We start from the raw sequence: 25,270 nt of genomic DNA on the forward strand, positions 1-25,270 counted from the left end.
AAGTGAACTCGAATCTGATATACAAACTTATTCTCGCTTATACGCCGCATCTCCGTCTTTACAAAACCGCAAATTACTAGAGCAAGCCCGAATGGCCTTAAATAGCCTTTTTACATCCAAAGCAGAATTCGCTTTACAGAAAATGAAAGGCCGGCATTACGAGCAAGGGGAAAAGGCGGGAAGGTTATTAGCCGCGCAGCTGCGTCAGAGGGAGGCGTCCATGGCCATTCCGGCCATTAGATCTACGCAAGGTCACCTGTGCACGAAACCTCAAGACATCGTTAATGAGTTCGCCTCTTTTTACGAATCTCTTTACACCTCCGATAGTAGAATGGACCCGGATAAAATGACAGCATTTCTTGCAAAAGTACACCTTCCTTCTCTTTCGGCGGAGGGCAGAGCCATCCTAGAGGGTGAAATAACCAGAGATGAGGTCTCTAGTGCGATTACTGCCCTGCCCTATCACAAGGCCCCTGGTGAAGATGGATTTCCCCCTGAGTTCTATCGCTGGGCAGGTCACAATATTATTGATACCCTGCATACCGCATTCCAGGAGGCGGATAGTTCATCTTCACTTGGACCTCTTTCTAACAAGGCTATTATTGTTGTGCTTCCAAAGCCAGGTAAGGACCCCCAGCTCTGCAGTAGCTATCGCCCCATCTCTTTATTAAATACTGATATTAAAATCCTGGCCAGCATCCTTGCTTCGCGTTTGCGTAAGGTCTTGCCTTCCTTGATACACCATTCTCAAGTAGGCTTTGTACCGGGTCGATCCTCTAGGAATCATCTGCGTTCTCTGGCCCATGCATTATGGTCGGCTCAACATCTTAAGGATGATGCGTTAGCCCTTTCACTTGACGCAGAAAAGGCGTTCGACCGCATCGAATGGAACTATCTCTTCAAGGTCATGGATAGATTTGGTTTAGGCAAGAAATTTATTGATAAGGTACGCTTATTATACGATCATCCTTCTGCTCAGGTAAATTGCGGTGGGTTTCTATCAGACACCTTTACTATTAAGAGAGGGACACGTCAAGGATGTCCACTATCCCCTCTTTTGTTTCTTCTGGCTATGGAACCCTTGGCCGCCACCATTCGTCAATCGGATGAGGTCTCTGGTGTCCCCCTTCCAATTGGACATTCTAAAATATACTTATATGCTGATGATATACTACTCACACTTACCCGTCTTCCCCGGTCGATTCCTTCTCTTCTTCACATTATCAATGATTTCTCCTCTTTTTCAGGTTATAAGATTAATTGGGACAAGAGTGAAGCTTTGCCCATCTCTAACGGTACCACCAAAGCAGCCATTTTTGGATTCCCTTTTCATTGGCAGCCTTCACGCCTTAAATACTTGGGTGTCCTCGTTAATAAAGGATTGCAAGACATGGTTGCAGATAATTTATCTCCTCTTATATCCCAAATGCAACGAGATTTTGACAAATGGAAGGCTTTGGGCCTTTCTCTTTGGGGCAGAACTCAGGCGGTTAAAATGGTTACCCTTCCGAGGTTTATATACATTCTAGGTATGCTTCCTTTGCAGATCCCTCTATCCTTACTTCGATCAATAGATGCCCAGATTAAAACTTTCATCTGGGGTACTATGAAACCGCGACTTGCTATCACTAAGTTGAAGGCTCACCAATTATCTGGCGGAATTGGTCTTCCTTCTATTGAGCACTACTCTCTGGCGTTACATATTTCCCAAATCTCATATTTTTTACCTGGCATCAAGGATTTACCACAATGGGTTCAAATAGAAAGACATCTTCTATCCTCGGAATCAAATCTTTCTCCTCTGTATGGTACTGGCTCTAGTCGTTCTGACCCAAAAAACCCGATACTCTCCGCCATGCATAAATCCTGGCAGAGAAGTCACAGATTATTAGGCTCAAACTCCAGAATACATGCTAAGGCTCCCTTGTGGAATAATTCGGGGATCCGTATTAATGGCCGTATGTTATCCTGGTCTGAATGGCGAGCTGCAGGTATTCTCTATCCGGATCAACTCCTACATGATGGGGATTTTAAGTCATTCTCTCAACTCAGGGTAGAATTCGATCTTCCCCTTCATCATTCTTCCAAATATCTTCAACTCCAACAATGTTTAAAGACCCATATGGGATCATCACCATGGCTCCTACAGGACTCCCCTATATTATCCTATTTGCACATTTGGGGGAAACTTAAGGGTGTTACTTCTGGTATATACAAAATTTTTTCATCTCATCTTTTTTCTAAATCTCTTTCACATGATCTCCAGCGTAAATGGCAATCTCGTCTCTCCATCTCCTTTTCCGATGCTGAGTGGGATTTGATTCTAGAGAGTTTAAATAAGGGAGCTCGTGAATCAAGGCTTAAATGTTGTCTTTTTAAAATTCTGCATGATTGGCACTGGTCTCCTGTCAAATTACACCAAGCTGGTCTTCTCTCGCATTCTAACTGCTGGAGATGCTTCAATTCAGGTTGTGATATTACTCATATCATCTGTGAGTGTCCTAGTATTCAACCCTATTGGACTTTTATTGGTGCTACCTTGAAATCCACCATGCCCCTAAAATTGCCACTTACATCTACTAACATTCTCCTACATGACTTACGTCATTCCCCAAAGCTCACGAAGCCACAACTCCGTCTTTTTCATACTTCAATTGCTACTGCCAAAATATGTATACTGCGTCATTGGAAATCAACTATGCCTCCATCACAGGAGGATTGGTTGGTGGCCATGATGCAAACTGCTTCCCATGAACGTACAATCTATAATCTTCAAGATCAAAATGACACCTTTCTTCGAATATGGTCTCCATTTCTTAAATCAAATGCTGCTGACCCTCCGGCCTCCACTTCTACTCAAACACACTAATTAACTTTCACTTTTCTGTCTTTTGTCTTCTCTTCTCCCTGTTCCCTCACAATCATTTGCTTCCTCCGTTGTGGTACTCCTCTGCTTTTATTTAATTATTTTTCCTTTGTTCTATTTCTTTATATTTCCAGCACTCTTTATCCCACTATGTTTTTCTTCTCTCTTTTTTCCCTATTGCTCACTCTTATTATATATTATGCTGGGTTTTGATATCTTTGCTGCATCAAGTTGTATTTATCTATTTAAACGCATATTTATATCGTATTTATTTATCAATTTCTTATTCCATGATTCCTTCTAACATGTAATTATTCTCTTTTATTTATTATTGCATATGCTCTAATGTATTTGTCTTATAAAATTCAATAAAAAATTTCAACACAAAAAATAAAGGTATGCAGCTGTTACATCACAGTCAGCAGACAACATATCACTTGTAGTACCTTCACATCATTGTGGTTTACATCTCAGGTAAGATTGTTTTAATGGTTTTAAGTGGCATACATTTATATTACATTTAGAAATGGGAATGTTTGAATATTTATTTGCATGTATACATATGTAATATTATGTCACTTAAATAGAGGTATAAAGAGGTTTTTAGGGTTCAGGGATGGATGGTGTTGAGGGATACCAAGGGGTTTAAACGGGTTAGGGATGGGCAGGGTTACAGAACAGTATGGCTTTCTTAGGGTTTGGGGATAAGTAGGGTTAATGGATAGTAATGATTCTTTTAGGTTCAGCGAGGAATAGTTTTATGGGGGAGTAAAGTGGTTTTAGGGTTCAGAGATGGGTAAGGGATACAGGGATACCTATACCTATTCATATATCACATTAATAAAGGAGGGTATGGGGAATTATTACATATATATATATATATATATATATATATATATATATATATATATATATATATATATATATATATATACACACACACATACATCTTATAGGGATATGGGGGTTTAACACCCTATTTTAAAAAATATATATTATCGAGTACCTTTACCACAAAGCTTAGATTGTACATATTATATAATACACGCACATAAAATAAATGTATTAATAAATAGATGTATATATATAGATACACATGCATACATATAGACACACATATGTATTATTAGAAACAGTATTTGCCCTCTAAGGTCCAATGTATGGGTACCATGATGTAAAACATTGTAATGAAAAGGTAATCACAATGTGATTATTGCAATGTTATCGACTACAATGTGAATACATGCGATGTAACAACTGAATCGATCACAGGCACCCCAAAACAGAAGTATGGGATATTAATTCCTTTCTTGGAGCCAATAAATAGATCATAGTCAAGAAATACAAATTCATCTGATAGATGAAGAATGGTATAGCAAAATGTATAAAACATCTGCTTATGGACGTCATCTTTGCTGGTGAATACATAATGATCTGGGACCACAATTGTGTCTAGAGACACATCATTAACATGCCTGAATAATCTTGCTGAAAATAATGACACACACATGAAATTTATTTTAGCTCATGTGATCATATATATCCCGTATGTGGCATTACCAGAGCAGCCAAAGGACTGTGGTAACGTCACCCTACTGTATGTGTGGTTACCCATAAGAAGGAAAGATGCATACGTCTGTCAAAACCCATATTAGTGGCAGAATTATAAAACACATTCTGCCAGGGAACATTTCTATATGCCTTAAAAGACCTTCAAAACAACACTTTCAATAGTCAATGTGAAGGCATTATTAATCTGAAAAATAAAAGAAATAAAATACAGTCCTATAAGAGTATTACTTTTTTAGTGGATACTTGTAACTTCTTCCAAATTAACTTTTGCAGACAAAAGGTTGCAGAGATATTTTAAACAACAGGGAAGTATAGGTACCTATACTTCCAAATCATGAGCACATGTTACTGATGTTATTTACCATTGACATGATTTCTGCAAAACAGTACTACTGCTTCCATAAAGATATTTCCTTGACTAGGGTAAAAAAATATTCTAAGAACAACACTGAAAGAAACATAAAGGTAGGTGGTGTTCAATTGTCTTTACTCACAGAGTGCTGGATTAACAGCTGAGCTGAATAAACGTAGCGCTTACATTCTTATTGGTCCTTGGCTTTCAGTATCTATACTTAAATTCAATCGTGATTACATGTTCTATTAATGTCCTAATCAAGTTTATGTTGCCAGGTTCCCAGACTGACAAATCATTTTCATGCCCATCAGGCTGACCCATTGAAACATAATTATATTCAAGGCAATCAAATGTGGGCGAAGCACACCTATCAGGAACAGATAGCACACCACACTGCCAAAGTAATTTTATCTCATTCTGGTTAGGCATATTACCATTGGCTAATTTTACGACCAAATGGAATAAGCACGATCAAGCTTCTCCTTGCTGCCCTTTCTTTGAGCGGATAATCAAAATCGAACAAAACTCTTTGCTCATGTGGCTGTTTTACACGTGTCGAAGATATAGCTTCCCACAGCAACGTTTCAGAAATTTGGGCATCACAACTGTAAACTTGACAATTTTCCTAAGTCGCCTGGGGACTACCTGTCTGTTGCAGTATCTAGACAGAATTTGTTCTCATGCATAAGGCACGAAAAATTTGAAATATAATAGTTTTAATGTTTTTAAACCATGTCATATCTGCCATATGTATTATGGTCTGCAATTATGTATTATTGTTGTTTTATTCATTCAGCTCCTTTCAGTGTGGTAAGACCATTATGATAAACAATTTTCAATCATTATGTGATTGTAAAAAATGCTACTGAATTATTTATTTATATCTAATATCCTGTTTCATGAGTATTCTTTTACATAAAATAAATGGTTTTGATTGACTGGTATGCAGAACACAGCAACTGATCAAATACAGTGAAGATGTCAGTGTTTTGTCCTAGATTCCCAACAAAAAGCTACCTCAAGCATCATCTGGAGATGAAGCCTTAAACTTGCTTTTTCTGCTCCTACCTTAATGCTGGCTGCCCCGCACCCCTTACAATCGTAGAATGGCGGTTTTCCCAGTCCAGTTAAAACTGGCCTCACCTATGCTTCTGATAGCAGAAATCCCCAAAAGACAAGAACAAAGGCTGATATACTTTCAACTATGTCATAGACATCTGGCTGTGGGTCTACAAATGTGCCTTCAGTCCGATAGAGCATTTCCAGTACAATATACGCAATGGCCTTTTCCTTCAGAATTAGTGGCTTACAAATTTTGTTAAATTCACCTTCACCTGTGTATTTTTTTGAAATAGGAAACTAATATTCACCACTTAGTGAAAGAATATTGTCTCTGGTCTAGTTCGCGCTATATAAAACAAAAACAAAAAGTATATATATATATACGTATATATATATATATATATATATATTCACTGAAAAAACCATAGGTTTCACACACGTTATAGTTAGGAATTAGCATTTAAAAAACCTTGCAAATTCACTGAAAAAACCATAGGTTTCACACATGTTATAGTTAGCTGGACATTTTACTGATAAAAAACCAATGAAATTCCCCCGTTATAGTTAGTGCAGGCAACTATAACTCACGCGACCGCAATCCTCTGCTGATGCTAATACTGTATTTAGACACTTATTTGCCCATGTCTTCTTCCATTAAATTTTAGCTATACATATATTACAAATATTTTTTTTTCATAAAGACACATATGTCATCAGCAGAGGATTGCGGTCGCGTGAGTTATAGTTGCCTGCACTAACTATAACGGGGGAATTTCATTGGTTTTTTATCAGGAAAATGTCCAGCTAACTATAACATGTGTGAAACCTATGGTTTTTTCAGTGAATTTGCAAGGTTTTTTAAATGCTAATTCCTAACTATAACGTGTGTGAAACCTATGGTTTTTTCAGTGAATTTGTACGGTTTTTTAAATGCTAAGTTACTTTACGCCATTCGTGGCGTGCGCGCCCACTTAACGCAGTTCATTCCGTGCGCGCACGGTGCGCGCACAGTGAGCACGCGGTGCGCTTCGCGCACCGCGCGCCCACTTTACGCAGTTAGTGCCGTGCACGCACGGTGGGCACGCGGTGCGCTACGCGCACCGCGTGCCCACGTTACGCTGGATGGGCCATGTACGCACGATGCGCTTCGCGCACCGTGCGCACATGGAGGACATATTATGCGCTTCGTTGTGAAAGGAAATCTTTTACATTTTCTTAGATTATTTAATATTCATAGGCCATGCACAAATGGTGCCCTTCGGGCACCATTTGCACACGTGGTGGAGAGAGAGTAGTTAATTTATTTTTTTTTAATTAATTTTACCGTACGCGTACGGTGAGCGTAATCTGCGATTTTTCGAAAAAAATTAAAATTGATTTTTTGGTCTTGGAGGTTCTTTGAGGACACCATCATCAAGGCTAGGTGGTTAGTAGCTGTCTAAACAGCCCCTTTACATGTTTTTTGTCTTTGTTATTCGTCCACCCCTCTGAGTGCGAGAGAGAAAATGGCGGACGCAGCTTCCGGGTTTCGACCGATTCTAATGTTCACTAAGATCTAACAGCCAATCAGAATCGCGCTCGCGCACGGCACCGTACGCGTACGGTAAGCTTACATTTACACCAAACCTACAAAAGGCACTTCCTTGACCTGTAGACTACCTGTCTGCCAAATTTCAAGTAAGTCTGTTCAGCCGTTCGGGCTGTAGCTGTGTCTAAAGGTCCTATGGAAAAATGCATGGGAAAAACGCGTTTTGGGACCCCCCTTTTTTCTCAGCCCCCGCTTGACGAATCCCTCCGAGACTTTCAGGGTAGGAGCGGAGCGTAGCGCCCCACCTATTTTGAAAATTTCGCGAGGATTCGTCGACCGGCGCCAAAGTTATTCCAAATAGAATGTTGCGGTTTCCTATGGAAAGAGGGTCCTAACTATAACTATCTACTGGCGACCGCCAGTAGATAATATATATATATATATTTACTCTCATCTATACCAGCAAAGCTGGAAAGTTTATATTTTGTGGATATTTTCTATGCATAATGGCACTGTGCAGGTGAAAAACACTAAGGCCCCCATTCCTACTCCCCTGCAAATCCTGATTGGGGTGCACTCGTAACTTTATAACAGAATTGTGAATATAGCTAGTGGGGTAAAAGGGTATCCTACCACTGTTTGCCTACAATATTTTCTGCTATTAAAATATGGCTGGCACGACTTTTGCAGACAGACATTGCACTTTCAGAATCAGGGCAACTGACAACAAAGTCGGTGGGAAGGAGAAGAGACATATGGTATTACTATACTATCGCCTTTCTGTCATCTGCATGGTGAGATTGTTGCACACAGGATGAATACCACACCCAGCAGTGTCAGTATTCAGCAGTGACCAATTATCACTAAGGATTGTACTCAAAGTATGTTGCAAAGTTATCAATAAACCTTTTTGAAAGTAGCAAAAAAGGCACATTTATTTAACTTCATCTAAAACAAAGATCCGCGAGATCAGCCTTTAGGTTTCCAGAGAAAACATCAGCAATAGGCAACATGATTTGTTATTTCGTAATCCAGGGTGTTACTGAGGACACTTAAGTAGGTAGACCACTTTTCAATATATAGCCAAATGCTATTATACTGGTATAATCGGTTCCACAGGTTTAAAAAAGAGGAGTGAGCTCTTATAATGGCAAACAGTGAATTCACATTGGTAAGTGAGAAGCATTTAACTACGGAGGAGAGTGACTATTTAAATGTTTTACCTGGTATCGCGTGAAAGTACAATCTCTTCTGCCACAGCTGCATCAGGCACTTGAAATTTACTGGCCCTGTACTCATCCAGATGTGCTCCTAGCACATACGTGATGCTGTAATTAAAATGAAGCACATCAATAAACACATTAATAAATAAGGACTGCAGAGGCTGGTGCATTAAATTAGTACCCAATAAGCCATTCACCACTCCCACTAAAATTAAGAATGGTCTGCTGGACAATGTTTTGGAAAACAAAGACTAAGGGGCTCATCTGGAGACTGGCAGCCAACCAGCCAGGTCATCAGAGTCAATGGCTTCCAGTCCCCTAGTGGAGAAGTGCCTGAAGGCAAGGACCTCAGTGCATGTGGTGGCTTCACTTAGGGGCTCATTAGGATGTCGGTCAGAAGGCCTCTGACTTCAGTTTGGAGGCTTTCCGATCGACATCCATGGTCTAAAGTCCAACCGCCTAATTACGATGTAGGCGGTCGGAGTTTAAACCAGACGTTTATTCTGGCTGGATTCCACTGGGCTCTAGGAGCCCGTCGACCAGTCGGAAACAGCCACATAATCCCTTACGTACAGTGTTTGCGCCATATGGATTATGATGTCGGTTTCCGACAGGCTTTCCACGTCGGGCTTTCCGACATGGAAAGCCTGTCAGAAAGCGACTTAGGGGACCCCTAGTAGGTCCCCCATCCCTCAGCGGCATCCAGTTGGGGGCCTGGGAGCAGCTATGGTGCCCCCCTGTAAAACCCTGCAATGTGTGGCTGCCACACAGTGCAGGGATTTACACAAGCTCCCATAGAGAAATGAGAGTTTTCGACCGCACCATGTGAGGTTGCATCATAATCTGGTGTTCTGAACCGCCGACCTATGGTCGGTCATTTCCCACACCGAAACGGTGTCCGCCCGACATAGTAATTACGGCCTTAATCTTTGCAAACTGAGGCTCAAGATTGATGCACCTGCTTGTCAAAATGTTTTGCTTTCTGCTAAAAGATTCCCAAATTGACATAAAAAAAAAATCATCTATGTGGGAGACAATGTGCTTTTTCCCTTTGTGGTACTTCCATGCCTCTCATGACAGTCCCGGTTAGGAAAAACAAGTGGTGATTGCCCCACCTTCAACACAGAGGGACTATCACTGTGACATGGTGGTTCTGTGGTACACGGGCAGCCAGGTCAGAGGTTTACACCAGTGAAGCCAGCTAAGGCTGCACCAGGATAAATCCAGAGCTTCTTTTGATTCTTCAAAGAGCAAGGGAGCTACAAGTTTGACAGGGAAAGGCCAGAGCCTTTTAACAGCAGTGCTCCTACTCTGCCAAACTGAAAAGGACTACCGAAAGTATCTCAATAAATTGGGCATCACTGAATCATACTTGTAGCCTTTTCTGTCTTTGTACTCTAACATCAAATAGTACTGAAGGCCACTGTCATTTGTTAGAAAATTAGAAAGAAGTGCCCAAGTTAAGACAATCGTGCACAGAAACATTACAAAGTCTGTACTTAAAAGAATACCTGGGATGCCTGCATTAATATGTTGAGGACACATGGTGTTGGGGAGAGTATATGCATAATTTTGCTCACTACTAGTAGGAAGCTGGCTCTTCATGTGATATATCAATAACCTGATATACCGTGTAAAGAATCTAGGGGTTCCCCTATAAATGGACAGGGGCTTCCTCTAGCAATCCCAAGGTGCTCTATAAGGGGTAGTGTGGTCGAACAGTCTTAGGCTTAACCGAGAGGAGTGCCAGACTTCTGTAAATACACAAAATTATCAATTAATGACGCACACGACTCAAAAAGGAGATCCACAACAATTTATACAAATAGCAAGTACCTTAATATATGTTTAGGCATCAGCGAGAAATCGTTCAGGTAAGTACGTTTTTACATATGATTTTTTAGTTCAATAAGTGGTCACAGTGCCATTTTTGAGTTCTCCTAGGTTTTTCTATAGAAGAAAAAACAAGTTCTGCAAACAGCTATAGCACAGCGCCCTACGGGACCAATCTCCAGGAGTTAAGGTGAGTGGTGGGCAAGGTCCAAGACGATACCAACAGTAAACCACCAGCGACACAAGCGCGGCCGGTTGCTGGGCCCACAACAGTATCGGGAGCCCAATGTTATTCTATGAAGATCAGTCTATGTGAAAAGAGGCAGCAGGCTCTGGCTAGGAGGCCTGTCAGGCTGAAGCAACAGTGGGGCTCAAGCCTCACAATGCTTGGGGAAGTAGGAACACCTTTGGTCCTCTTCTCCGAGGCCAGGGGCGACGGGTGCAGAGGTGTCCTTAGGCGTTGTATTTTTCCTTATCAGAGCAGCCGTGGAAGAGGGGGCCTTGGTGCAGAAGCTGCAGGCAACGTTGGATGGTCCATAAGAGGAGATACCACAACGGACTTGGGTTTGGAGCGAGAGGTGCAGTGTTGGCTTCAGGTATCGGGTTTTAGCGGTTCCAGAGGCCTCAGTAGCCTCTCTTTTGGAGTTACTGCAATATGCAGGGAACAATTCTGCTATCCCACGGGAGGTCTTGGTTCTTTATTGAAGGCAGGCAGTCCTCCCAAGATTCTGGAGTCAACAACTGCAGGAAAAGTCGACTTTGGAACAGTTTTTGATGAGGGATGCAGACAGGCCAGCAAGGCTGGTACCAGGTCAGCTGATTCTTCTCTCACCTCTGATTTTGCGGGTCTTCTTGTAGTGAAGGCAGCAATTTAGATACATACATTGCTATGTTAGCATAGGCGCGTTAAATGTTAGAAAAGCCTTCTTGCCACTTTTGCTGCTTTTGCACACGACACTGCAGAGACATGTTATTATTTGAAAACTGCTTGCTTGCCTTTTCTTCACATGAGAACTGTCTGTTGTTCACATCCCTAGACGTGCACTGCGGCCTTGGTCTGAACATTGTGTGCAAAACACTCTGAGCCGCCAGACAATGTATGTTTTTGAGTTCAGGTTGATCGGCCCACTCTCTAGCCATAATATGCACACAGCTACAAATACCTGGGTGTCGAGAGCCTTTAATATTACTGTTTGCATGCGTTAGAAATACATTCTGGAGAAGAACATTTCCAGGCGCAGAGCAAAGCTGATCCTGTGATGTGATTCACCTAAGCTGATCTTTACGGTATGGGGTTCCCCATTCAAGCCTAGAGACCTTCTATTAGTATAATAATACTAGCCTACTAGTGAAGGGAAGGTGGCTGTATTCCACTGTCATTTGTAATATGATTTCTCCCTTCATTTTCTATGGTATTGTAACAATGCTGATGGTTTTAATTATAATCATTTGTCTGCTTAGGTTAGCCAAAGTACTGCATCTTAGGACACGTAGTTTATAAAATAAACCTTTTAAACTTTACTGTGTCTCTGATTACTCTTATTGTGGACTGATATGAGAATAATAACGAACAGGTATTTCTGATTCCCACCATTCCTGAGAGTACTCTAAGTCGCTTGTTCTGGGTTGTCTATACATTGGGACCTCCGAGAGAATAAGGATAACGAATGGGAAACTGATGCTGGTCGGATAGGGGTTCTGGGTACTGAGGTGAGTTTTTGGTACACCACAATTCACTGAGGTCCTAGTTTCCTGCGCATAGTTCTGTGCATGAGCAGAATCCCTGCAACATGGCGCCCAACGTTTGGTCTTTTGATTTGAAACACCTTAGTAGTGCCTATATTAGTCCACAACACCCTCACTCTTGTTTCCGGATAGCACGAGTGACGGTTTTAACCTACCTGTTAGTGCTATAGGTTCCCTCAAGCTTGTTAATTAAAAAGGTTTTTATTTCTGACCCTTGTGCTACTGTAAAATCCATTGTTGTTCTTCTCTGTGTCCTTATGGCGGTCGATATTGCAGCGCATAGCCGTACACCTCTGTGACGTCATCTGAAGCAGTATGGGGTGCCGGACGATGGGATGGCCGTTATTTTTGTAGTGAGTGCCGATGCGTCTTACCCCTACGAATTGTTTTATTCTTGGGTGACACTGCCGGCCGTGAATAGGACGCAGGAGATTCCCCTTTCGGCCTGGCAGCATCGCATTTGGTTTAATGGCGCCCTTCCCCATGCGGTTACACCGGCTAGAATGGGCCCTCCACCCACTATATGACCACTTCTTGTGGGAAGTGGGAATAACTGTGTCCCAGAATTCCTAAGTATGCCATCACAAAGATGACGACTTCTTGAAAATGTTGTCTACATCAGTTAAGTCTCCCATAGGGACGGTACCAGCCTGGAAGTGGCATGCCTACCTCACTAGCTAATTTCCCTACTGCCCAGGTGGCAAAAGGGGTCCTGGACAAGGAGGGCTGGCTTCCTCTCCTGTGAGCGGAAGCCAGACTCACATACTAAAGGCGGCAGCTCTTTGAAGCTTGTCGGCCTGGGGAGGCTAATCAGCAGGTCATCCTGTGGGAAGCGGTGGGAAGCGGTGTTACACCCTCTTCCCGGACAGGCTTTTGTTCTAGGCTTCCTGAAAGCAGCGGGTCCCACCCTAAGAGGTCAGAACAGTGTCTCGAGTGGCAATCTGGCAGAAACCAGTCAGGAAGCACACCAGAGGCTTGCAAAATTTCAGGGGGCATCTCTAAGGTGACCTCTGGGTGCATGTTGTAGTAAATCCATTACTAGAATCAGTATGGGTTTTTGGATACGGCATATTTGATACCAAACATCCCTATTTTCAGTGAAGCCTTTGTGTAGCTGGGGAACTTGTTTTCACCAGTGTCCAGCACATGTTTTAAAATGCACTTTTACTAAGTATATTCAAAATGGCATCATACCAGAAAACAGAGGATTTAAAGATCTACATTTGTGTTAAACTTGTGTGGTGGGCTTGTCTGCAATAAGTAATAAGGCATCATTGCTGCTGTAAAATAAAATGTATTATTAAAATCAGGAAAGTAATAATGGTATATACCTTCTCCTGCTGCCTAGCTGCACCTCTCAGACACTTATTTCAAAGTCCCTTGGACTTATATAAGCTCCCTATCGCGTGTTGAAAATTCAGTTGTTTGCTGGTCACACACCTGCAGGTCTTGCATGGCAATTTTCACAGGTCACAAAAGAGATATGTGCACTTCTAAATAGTAAAGGTACACTTTGCTGTGCACATCAAAACACTGTTCTGAAACTTTTTTCTGGCTTTCTAGCATTTTAAAGTTACATTCCCATTTCCTGAGATACTGCTTTAACAGTTATCTATTAACATAATTGGTAGGAGCAGACGAGATGGTAACACCCTTGGTACATTACACTTTTTTTACATTATTGCAGCACCATACAGGATCCATGCGCTGTGCACCACCCAAAAGATATTGCAGCTATTTGATGGGGTTACTGTTTGAGAAATATAACTTTTATGCCATTAGTCTACAAGTTAGAAAATTAAAACTGTTTATTAATGCAAAGTCTGCTTTTCTAAACTTTCACACATAATTAGGAAGGTTATCAACTTCTCCCGAAAGCATTTATCATGAAATAGTGACAACAGTGATGAGAGCAAGACATCGTGGCTACTCAAAATTCTATTTCCAAAACAAAACATATTTCTTGTAATTTTATGAAGTGCTTGGACAGTGCACAACTCTTTAAGAGAGGAAAAGAAAATAAATAATTTGTGTAAATGCAATTAAAAATGCTATCCAGGAGGATGAGAAAAATTACATCCGCCCATCAGTGAATTTAATCATTCAACACAGCTGTTTGCAACTCCATGACCACCTACAGAAGTGCTCTGGGAATCAGCCAAAATGTATGATGTCTCGACTAACAAGGATATCTTTCTCAACCCACCACCTGGATTTTCTGACAGCCTTCCAAGGAAGAAATGAGATAAACAACCTGCCTTTACAATATCTAAATCTGAGGATTACATTTGCTTGCTATTGTTTATTACACGCGTTCATGAGCAAATGGGGAATTTGAAGAAAATACTAATCATTGTTTCAAAATTAAAAAATCAAGTATTGGTTTTACGCTTCTCTTTAAACTCAGGAGTTTTAAAAACCAGGTATTGGTATTATGCTTCTCTTTAAATTCCTCACTCATTGAGCTGATGCAGAATTTACTAAAGACATGTATGCAACTGCTTAAATTAACTTGCAGATCAACGGCTCACTAATCCGATGACTGTCCAGCTAGCTACATAGTTTAAAACATTTGATAATGAGGATGATAGCATGCTTATTTTTCTTGTTTTGTTTGTATGGTGTATGTCAGGGACGGTGTGCAAATAGGAAGAACTGCTGGCCTCCTACACCCAGAATAAATCACCTCCTCGCTAGGGTCCTTAAATTGCATTAGCGAATTCATTCATATACTTAGGAGTTTCTGCAGCAACTGTCTATTGTTGGGTGAATGGTGTGTAACAGTGTGGATTCCTGCGGACTGACTGCTGGAGATAATACTACCGGATGGCAGAACCTTCCAGTCAGGATCGAAGCACAATTCTTAAACAAATATGCTGCATTTCAGCATTTAGGAAGAACATAAGGACCCAGCTATTCACTGTTTTTCACCTTTAGTTACCAGGGTGGCCACCACACTCATTGCCATTAGGGACACACTTTCCATACTATGGCATTAATAAGACAACTTCATGCACAGTGGGTTTTGTAGTCTTAGGTTCCTTCCATTGAGATAATTAGACTCAGACACCAGACAGTAAAAACTGGTGGGCTGAAAACCCACGGCTGGAACAAGTGTCCGCGATAACATGAAGAGAGGTGGACACCCCATCTTCTTTGACACATACTGAAAGACTAACAGAATTACTAGGAGGCCCACAACATAACATTCCATTCCACACATTTACACTGGTTGTATGCCACTTTTTGTAATGGCTAAAAAAACACTAACTTTACCATTTGAAATGTAGAGAAACCTGTTCATGTTTTTTTTTTAAGAAGAATTATCCACCTCGCATCAGTCTTGATAGCATGCTTAAAAGAACACACGCACACATTTCACACCATCTTCATACCCACGGGCTACTAAATGGTGGCGAACTACTCTAGAGTGACTGTCTTGCAAATGAAAGGACATACCAATTAAATATGAAACAAAACATTAGAAACAAAAAGGATGTTAATTACAAATTTTGTATCTGCTGCAGTACAATTCACAAAATTGTACTAAAAGTATAAGTGATACTCAATTGAACATGTTGCCTTTCAGGTAATCAGCTTCTGACGTAAGGTGGTGAATATGGCACACATAGAGCTTGTAAACTTTAATTTTGCATGGAAGTATAACTTTGTATTTATCAGAAATACTTTGTTTGCTGGTTTGCCAGACTGTATCTTCTACAGGAAAGACAAGCCATTTACTTCATCATTTTGCTGTGACTTCAATGTGGACCACACTACAAACCAAAATTGTCCTGACAAAATTGTTAGAAACAGCCTTACATTGTAACAAATTGTGACTCGAATTGGACCATAGAGGTGTGCTAGAAAATGGAAGCCCAACTTGATCGGTCAGCAGCCCTAGCCCCAAGCGCAATGTGAAAAGACCAGAATAGCGAGTCTGGCCCGGCATTAATCATGTGTGTGTGTCATGTTAATGTAGTTAGTGATGTAACCATGGAATTTATTTCTACTAACAAGAAGTGAGTAAACTGGTACTGATTAAATAATTTTCTGCTCAAGGCATAACCTGAGGCTTTTAATCAGGGCTAGACTGATAATAATGACTAATGGGCAGTACTCTGATCAATTTCCTCCTCATTGTGGACTGCTCTAGAGTCAGCGGTCAGGAAAGCTGCTACCAGTTGTATAGCATCATGCACTTTTCCTACTGGATGATACTGTGACAACTCTGCAGCAACGTCAGATCTCCATCACAGTCTCTTCGCTGCATGGTCAGCGCACCCAATGATGGCTTTCCAGTCCTTTCAGACCTGTAGAAAGACTGAAAATCCAATGAGAGATATATGTGCTGGGTCTGTACGGAAACCCGGGGTGGGCAGATGCCAATGGCGTGGCATCCACCAGCACACACTCAATGAGCAAACCTTTTAATCAAATTAAACGGAGTTCCAAGCCTTGGAGTCAGCACTGCTGCAAAGGAGAAATGTGGGTCTGTGTGCCTTTGCAATTTTCAAGACTGAACAGAATGTCGAGGAGATTTGTGTAAGGTACTTTATGACAAGACAAGATTTTAGTGACTACAGATGTAAAGGTATGCAATGTAAAGGTACTCTTGATATAATTACTTGTAATGTAAAGCCAAGCCAGACGTAAACATCTAATTGCAATGATTCCCAATGTAATTAATTGAAAGTAGCAATCGACCTTTGTCATGTGATGGTCAATCTCATTCCGCTAATGGAGTACTGATGTGTGCATTCTTTGTGAGCCTCGGACTCCTAGGTTAGGCCTTTCTTCTCCTGGTTTCAACCATCAGACATGCTGCGGAGCCCTTTATGCATGGCACACCATCCCCATGCTGGACAATGACAACAGCTTAGTGTTATTCAATTTCCTCTTTTGCTGTCTGAGTCTTGCCCACAGTAACATATGGCATTTTGGTTATCTGAGCAGCGAGGGTTGTCCATCAACTTGGTGGAGGTGGTGCACTAAGACGAAACACGGCATCACTCAGCCAAACGATCAGAGAGTGGGAGTGACTGGAAATGCTGAACACCACAATCACAATATCCATCTGAAAGCACCACAAACCTTCAGGTCGGCTTTCCAGATAAAATGACAGATTTCTGACATGCGAGCATGTTTGAATGAAACACCTGGTTCTAATAATATTTGGAAATAGGGATTGGAATGCACTGGTCGACAACCATGCAATATTGCATAAAGTTTTATTTGCATAAAAAGTGACTCTATTCATATTGGAATTAACCTCTTTGTCGAAGCTGGTAAAGATGGATGAATCCAATGCTGTGTTGAAATGCTATCAGACATTTTTATTTCAGTTTACTACCAATACGAATCCCAGTTGTTTCACTGCAATTCGGGAGGCGTATCCTTCTTTCCCAATTTTTTATTTTTTGGTTTACAAAAATCTGTTGCTAATTGCACTATGTTCCTGCGCCCACTTACGCCACTAATTGGCCTACCCCTGTGTCTGATGTAATGTTATGTTCTCATTCATATACTGATGTTTGTTTTAAGCTCAGCGCACTAACAGCAATGTTGGCCTTGTTTGCGACATATAAAACCTGTGAATAAAGAAAGTACTTAATCTCTCCTGAAAGACAGCAAACTGTCAATCTGCTGTCAATTCCACAAAAAAATTATAACTGTGTGAGAGTGCAAGAAAAACTTATAATGACTGTAAGATATAGGGAAGGAAAATGTCATCATCTGCAAAAGGCAGGAACTTATTAATGTGTTTCAATAACTTCACGACAGTTTACCAAGCATCCACGTTAATACTCAACTGCATGGCTGCCTTCTTAAGGTTCTCCTGGGTGAAAACAGTTCTAGGAACTCTTAGAACAGAAGGAGGGTGAAAGTTCCAGCAAACACAGAGTACATATAATTGGACAAAACATGCATGCATGGCATGCGTTACTTGTGTGTGATAGCTGCATGCACTAGCTGCATGCGACACCAAAAACCATGCAAAACCCAGCAATACAATGTACCAGGCATTCTACAAAATGGTTAACAATCAGTAATGCCAGGGTATACCCGAAAAGACAGAATAGAGAATAGAGAACCGACAAACAGTAAGGTTAGTGCTGCATGACACAAAAACATCAGAATATATCCAGACACTTGAGGGAGGGTGCATTCACTGTCATTCAAAGTGCGTGTGAAGTTTCCGGGGCGCGACCTCTGTAGGTGACACAATCTGTAAGAATTTTTCGATGAATGGTCAATCAGAATACCTTGTTCTGTTGGGATTGTTAGGATAAGAGCTCCAAAATGGCGGCTAAAATGGAAAGCCTGAGAGGATGAATAGACTCCTGTGTCTGGATGTATTCCGACAATTGCGAATAATCAAAGCACAAAATGTATTCAGGTGGGTTGCAAACATACAGCCATGATGAGCCTTTGAATCACCGATACTCACACATCAAAGGAGGCCTCATCATCAGCAGGTGCCGGAGACGATCTACAATGTGAAGCATACGATGCAGCGTCTTTTTACAATACTGTTAACAAATGTCGGTCTTGTGCTGAATGCGAGATGCATACACATGGAGTTAAAACGGCGTGAGCATTATGTTTTTTTATTTTTTTGTGCTTTCTTTTCCTTTCCTGCCCCCACCTCCCCCTGGAAAGCATGTGCCTTCTCTCTGCGCTTCTATAGCGGTGATTATTGACAAGAGCGGGGTAAAATGTGGCTGCAATCAATCTTTTATTTCCTTGATCAGGAATTCATTCCACACTTCTCGGCGCAGGCAGGTGAGTCCCGATCCCGCGGAGTAATTATCCGGCAGATGTGCCGAGCAGCTGCTGCCACGCGCCGCCTTTTACGACGGGCCTCGAATCTGCGAGCTGCTGGCGAGGGAGGAGCGCGACAGAGCGCGTGGCGCGCGAGACCACACATCTGGCTCTCCGTGGGCACAGAATAAATCAATTAAACATGGACTTTAAAGCTGGCAGTTAACGAGTTCTTTGCTTTCAGGTAATAACATTCAAGGATAAGTGATGGTGGAGATGGAAAGAAAGTGGGGCTATGGAGGAGAACTGTAAACCTTTGCTCTCCTATCAAACGGTCATTATACTATGAAACGTACTATTACGGCGGTAATTTTGAAGTTGATAACACCAACTTAATTTTACATTAAGGGCCGAGTGGGAGTTACTTTTTTAAAGCGATTTGTGCAGAACGGAGGAAGACGATTTTCCAGAGTTCTCCATGTTACCTTTAAGGGTACGCAAATATATGTAAGCGGGGAGAATTTAGGTGGACCTTAATATTTATTATGATCTAACTAAATTACTGAAGCAATGGGACATCAGTTAAAGAAATCTGTTATATGACTGCAACACAACCAAATCTCCTGTTTTAATGCAAGCACACCAACATTGCCTCCTGCAACCAGAGATTATGTTTCGCTCAAGCCCTAAGGCTTTAATTCTTAAAATGAAAAAGGCACCTCACAAAATAACCACGTATTTTCGACTCTATAATCATTAATTCTGTCACAGCAGCAAGCTGCTAATCTTACTGAAAATCTTCTAATTTTTTTTGTGGAAAACATGTAATATGACATTTTATCTGGCATTTAAAGTGTTTAATGTATGTGTGAGTATAAATATATATATTTTTTATATATATATATATATATATATATATATATATATATATATATATATATATATATATATATATATACACATATATACACACACAATACCTATATATATATATCACTCCACTTTCCTACTAATCCAAGAAAAAATGTTGTACGCTAAAACGCGGTGTTTGATTTCAAATGATTTATTCAAGATTACAAATCAAAGGTATGCCGGCACAGACATGTGTTTTGGCCCCAGATCGCGAGCCTTGCTCATGGATGAGTGTAACCCTTTTTGCCCTCTATTTGAAATAACCACATGCTTACTTACAATTAAAAAAAATTGACCAGCTGTGCAAAGTCTATTTTCTACTAACATTTCACTTTGAGTCATTGCAGCAATTGTGGGCATGTTCAGTTACACCTGCGTTCGTGGGGGGATCACTCTAAAAACAGATTAATAATAAAAAAAATGCATAGATTGGCCAAGGAGCAAAATATATGTCATAACTCCTTTAGCTCACATTGTCCATAGCGTCTCCCCTTCCTCCAAGCATCCAGAGCTGTTAAAGTTCATAGCATTGCCGACTAGATTATTCGAAAAATTTAAAAGATTTGATTTGGCATTATGGACATAAAAGGTAGGAAAAACAATATTCCTTATACTATTCCGGCCACTGAGCTGTTGAGCACTGCACCGCAACGCATGCTATTCAGCACCTCCCTGTCACGCCACTGCGGACCACATCTTTCTCATCTATTCCTGCCTAATCAGGAGCCCATTCCCTCCTTCCTTATTCAACATTCTGGCTAATTCCTCTGGACCTCCGTCGCAGACCGACTTTCAGGAAACCACTCCCCCACACGCCGGGAACAGTTTCCCTATCCCGTAATCGCCGGCTGACCTGCTCCCACCACCAGCACAATTGCAGCTACGAGCTTCATCCTTACTTATCCTTGACGTACACCGCCACCGGACATCTGCCAAAGCCCGGCTATCTCTTAGTTGCCCGCAACCCCCTTCTAGCATATTTATCTCAGGCATGCATTAATGTTGTCCTGATGATGATCCTAATATTTTGAAAAATGGATCGAAACGTTGTTGACTTGCTTTACGCCGTATACACTGCTTAATTTAAAATATTAGTGTTACAGTGTTTGTTTTCCAATTGCTTGTTCCACTATTATTATTACATACAAGCCCGTTTGCCTTGCCTGAATGTTCTTGTTTGTTTCCTTATGTTAAATGTACAGTGTAGGACGCAGGATTGTGTTCCACTTTATTTTTGTTCCTCACGTTTGTTGCTCAACTCATTAAAAATCTTACTGTCCTGCTGGGCAGAAGGAATATAGTACTGATCCTAGTCTATATTGATTATACTCTTATACCAAACCCTTGTCAAGGACCACTATTCCTATAAATATAGATACCCAAGGTCCCTAATTAACTTCGTGGGTCCCATTGTTGTACAGAAATATCTTAATTTTGTAAAGAATAAACTATACCAGAAACAAAATGAAGGAAGTAGCTGAGTGCTAATCATGGTCCCGACTTTAGCGTTACTTGTTATTGACACATCTTGGACTAGTGATGGTGGAAAGGAACTCCTGCTTAAGAGCGTACCTGCAGAGCACTAGCATGACTATGACTACCAGAGCACATCTTTAGGGGGACTACTGGTTGTCAGTTACGGATGAACTAACCATTAACGTAAGTGAGGACTGGGTACTGTATTAAATGATTTGAATGAGATTCTCTCCTTTTCAGGGCTGCTTCACTGAAGATCGTTACATTCCTTGTGATTAGTAACTCAGTAATAAAAAATACTTTTTAAAGCTGCATTTTTGCAGCTGCAGTGGATTCTTGCTGCACATCTGCAAAGCTCATGTTCTGAATGTGCTCTTGGGTCAGCACACCACTACTTTCATGAAGCCTCATCATGTCACTACTGCTTAGTTAAACCGGTGCTGGGAACTAGCATAAACTTCAGAGTGACAGGGTGTGGGGCCTGGGACGGACTAGTGATTGGGAACTGGGAAGAGATGCAGGGCGAAGGCTCTGTGACTGTGGGACTCTGCCAGGGCCTGACACAGAAACAGGGTCTTCTTCCATCCTGTTGTATCCATGCCTATCCGCACCAAAAAGTTACTGGTTACGTCTTACAAATGGCAACATGCACAGCAAACAACATCTTAGAGCGTGTATCACAAGCACGCAACTTTTGCAAACTTATAATACTGTTTTTATAATAGGAATTAACTGGCCTACAAATACAAGCATGCACATGTAAAACCTGAACTGAATGTAATACTCATGCAGGAATATGGGATTCTAGAGAACTCTGTATCACTGGCAGCTAAGTAGCCAACCCCCATGTCATCTGACACTGTCAGTCACTCCTGGCTTTTTGGCTACTGCTGGAAACGCATTTACTAACCTCCTGGCTTTGGCCCTCTGGATTGGTTGCAATGTCTGGTGTCAAACAGGCAGTGTTTTCATACACTGCCTCTGATACAGTTCTACGGAATCACTTGACTGTCGGAGGTTGATTTGCCAGGCACCCTGGCGACTCAGTGCCAACAATGGTTCCTATCTGCATGCAGAATATCGAGGTAATGGAGGATCACAGCAGGTCACCCGAATGAGTCATGTAATTAATCAGTCCATAAGGTTCCCCACATGCATCTCAGCAATTGGTGTGCGGGGGCCATCAGGCACAGTCCTAGGCACACTGCTAATGGGAAGAGTGGGGCTGCCAGTGGGCCATGAGCACACAACGTCAACAGCAGTTTTATGTCCAGTAATGAGTACTGAGCTAGTCAGCAAAACAAGTGCAAAGTTTGTGCTTTTATTTATTCCCCACATGCTCTCCCTGCTACGTTTGCCAGTACTTTTGCAGCCTGCCTCCCCTGAATTCAGCGAAAAGCCAGCCCCTAGTTGGAATAATCCAATAAGAAACTCAGACAACCTGCATCAAGCAGGCACAGTGATGAATGGATGAGAGAGCAGTGTAAAGTTTACTCAGATTGACAAGGGTTGTGACAAGAAGGCATGATGACATCACTAACAAGATGAACGATACACATTCATCATGCCTAAACCAGGGTGGGCCAGCTGTGAGGGTGTACCAGGCAGTCACACAGGCAAGTATATTTATTTTGAAAAGTTATCGGGAATTCTGACAGCAGGAGTAGATATTTATAGTCCTGGCCCTCTGAAATAAGGGCGATGCTGAGGTCTGGAAACTCCGGCACAAATTAAGCACTGTCTGCCACAGAGGACATTCACTCATATAGATTCTTGTTGCCGACTTCGCTCGTATCTCATCCCAGTGTGCCTGGTCGTTTCAACATTCCTTTAGGTTACACAGGTGACAAATGGGATATATAGTGCTTGTCCCGCATCCATTCGCTTAGGGCATGAGCACTATTACAATACAAACTGTGCTCCCCAAACAATCTTGAATAAATCATTTGAAATAAAGCACCAGATTTGGGCGTACAGCACTTTTCCTTGGATTAGTAAGTAAATGGAGTGATGTTTAGTGGGTGTTCATTCCCGTAGGATGAGGCCGCCCTGTGAGGTGATTGGGTGTTTGGTGATCATAGTTAAAGTGGTAGACAGACCCGTCCACCACTGCTGCTGTGTATGGACAAGCTTTAATTTTAAGTAGGTCCTTCGGGGGTGAAAAATCTTCGGCTTTGCGAAGCACACTATGTTTTGTAATAATGCCCATGCCCTAAGGGAATGGAAGAGGGACAAGGACTACATATCCCAACTGCCCCAGTGTAGCCTAAAGGAAAGCAGAAACAAACAGGCACACTGGGAAGAGATACAAGCAAAAGTGTACATAAGTGAATGGCTTCTGGGGCAGGCCCCGCGGGCATTATAGTATTTAAGTAGGACGTACCATACTCGGCAGCGACATAATGACAGCTAGCATGCAAGGAAATCATAGATATTAAGAGACTTTTGGTGGCATGCTGATTATCCTGTGTAATGGAGGGCAAGGGGCACGGAAGGAGGCACAAATTCCTCTTTCAGTGGAATCTGTATGCTAAGTGTAAAAAGATACGATAAGCAACGAGCAGGATGGCCACGGAAAGGGTGTTATGAAAGGCGGAAGACCAAAACCTGTTCTGATTGTGTTCTCACCTCTTGGTTGTTTCAGCGTGGACATTGTGAACAGGACAAGGACATTGTTGATCCTCTCTTTTATGTCAGAAATGACAAATCAAGCTTTTTGCATTTTTAGAATAGTCTAGTCGGCAATGCTATGAACTTTAACAGACACAGATGCTTGGAGCAAGGGGAGATGCTATGTGGGCAGAAGGAGTTATTCATGTTATGACATATATTTTGCGCATCAGAGCATCTATGCTTTATTAAATTATTAATCTATTTTTAAAGTGAACTCCCCCCATGCACGCAGTTGAAACTGGACATTTCTGTAATTGCTGCAATGTCTCAAAGCGGAATGTTTATAGAAAAGAAACTTTACACAGCTGGAAATGTTTTTTATTGTTATTAAGCACATGTTATTTCAAATAGAAGGCAAGAAGGGTTACGGCCATCCATGAGCAAGGCTCGTGATAGGGAGCCAAAACGCGTAAGTCTGTGGTGGCCAGTCCTTGATTTGCAATCTTGAATAAATCATTTCAAATAAAGCACCAGGTTTGAGCGTGCAGCATTTTTCCTTGGATTGTAGGAAAGTGGAGTGATGTTTAGTGGGTGTCTGTTCTCGCACGCCGAGGCCACCCTGCGAGGGTTGACAGACTCCCATGAATGGAGGAGCTTGGGTGTTTGGTGATATATATGTATATATAGATATCTTTCCCTTACATTAGCATAAACCAGCATAGAAACTCAAGCTTGATGTCCAAAACGGAGCACAGCTTTTACGTACAGAAAACAGATAACTGTGTGGGACAGCAGGCTTACTAACTGGCAATACATTTTCAGAGCACAATTGTAGAAACGACTGCAGATGTTGGGAGTCTATCCTTCTGTATGTATTGATATAACTGTACAATCCCACTAAACAAGTTAAAATAAAGGTATAAGGCTGCTTGACAATATACAACTATCTAAGGGAGTCAAGCAAACAAATCATTATGTGTAAGCTTGAAATGGAAAGATAATAGACAAGCAAAGATCTAGTCATCAAAGACATTCACGATAGAAGCGTGAACTTAAACCGGTAAGGCATCATCACAGTACCTACATAACTATTGATTTGGGCTTTAGAAGTTAGAGTTCTGTGATAATTACTGCACCTGCTGGCAACATTTTTGTAGGTAAGACTTTGTGAAACTCAGTGCGCGGGAAAAAAACAGCATTATAGGTTTTTTTTTCCTTGGAATGAGGAAATCCCACAAAATAACTTAATTGTCCCAATCCCCATTTCGAGATGCGAAACACAGAATGTGGAGGTAATTTTTCACCCAATAAATACCAAC

At 41.5% G+C, this 25,270-nt stretch overlaps 1 protein-coding gene across 1 annotated transcript in view; it reads right to left on the bottom strand.

Annotated features, from left to right (window-relative positions):
• Positions 1–25,270, bottom strand: part of MPDZ (multiple PDZ domain crumbs cell polarity complex component) — a 798,673-nt gene that overhangs the window by 434,620 nt on the left and 338,783 nt on the right. Inside the window, exons 23-24 of the mRNA XM_085633687.1 lie at positions 18,637–18,678; positions 8,607–8,711 (exon numbers count right to left, since the gene is read on the bottom strand). Of these exons, the coding sequence (XP_085489813.1) occupies positions 8,607–8,711; positions 18,637–18,678 (147 nt within the window). The remainder of the gene's footprint in view (positions 1–8,606; positions 8,712–18,636; positions 18,679–25,270) is intronic.

This window comes from Triturus cristatus, chromosome 2_1 (genome assembly GCF_964204655.1).
Source record: "Triturus cristatus chromosome 2_1, aTriCri1.1, whole genome shotgun sequence".
In the NCBI taxonomy this organism is placed as follows: domain Eukaryota; kingdom Metazoa; phylum Chordata; class Amphibia; order Caudata; family Salamandridae; genus Triturus; species Triturus cristatus.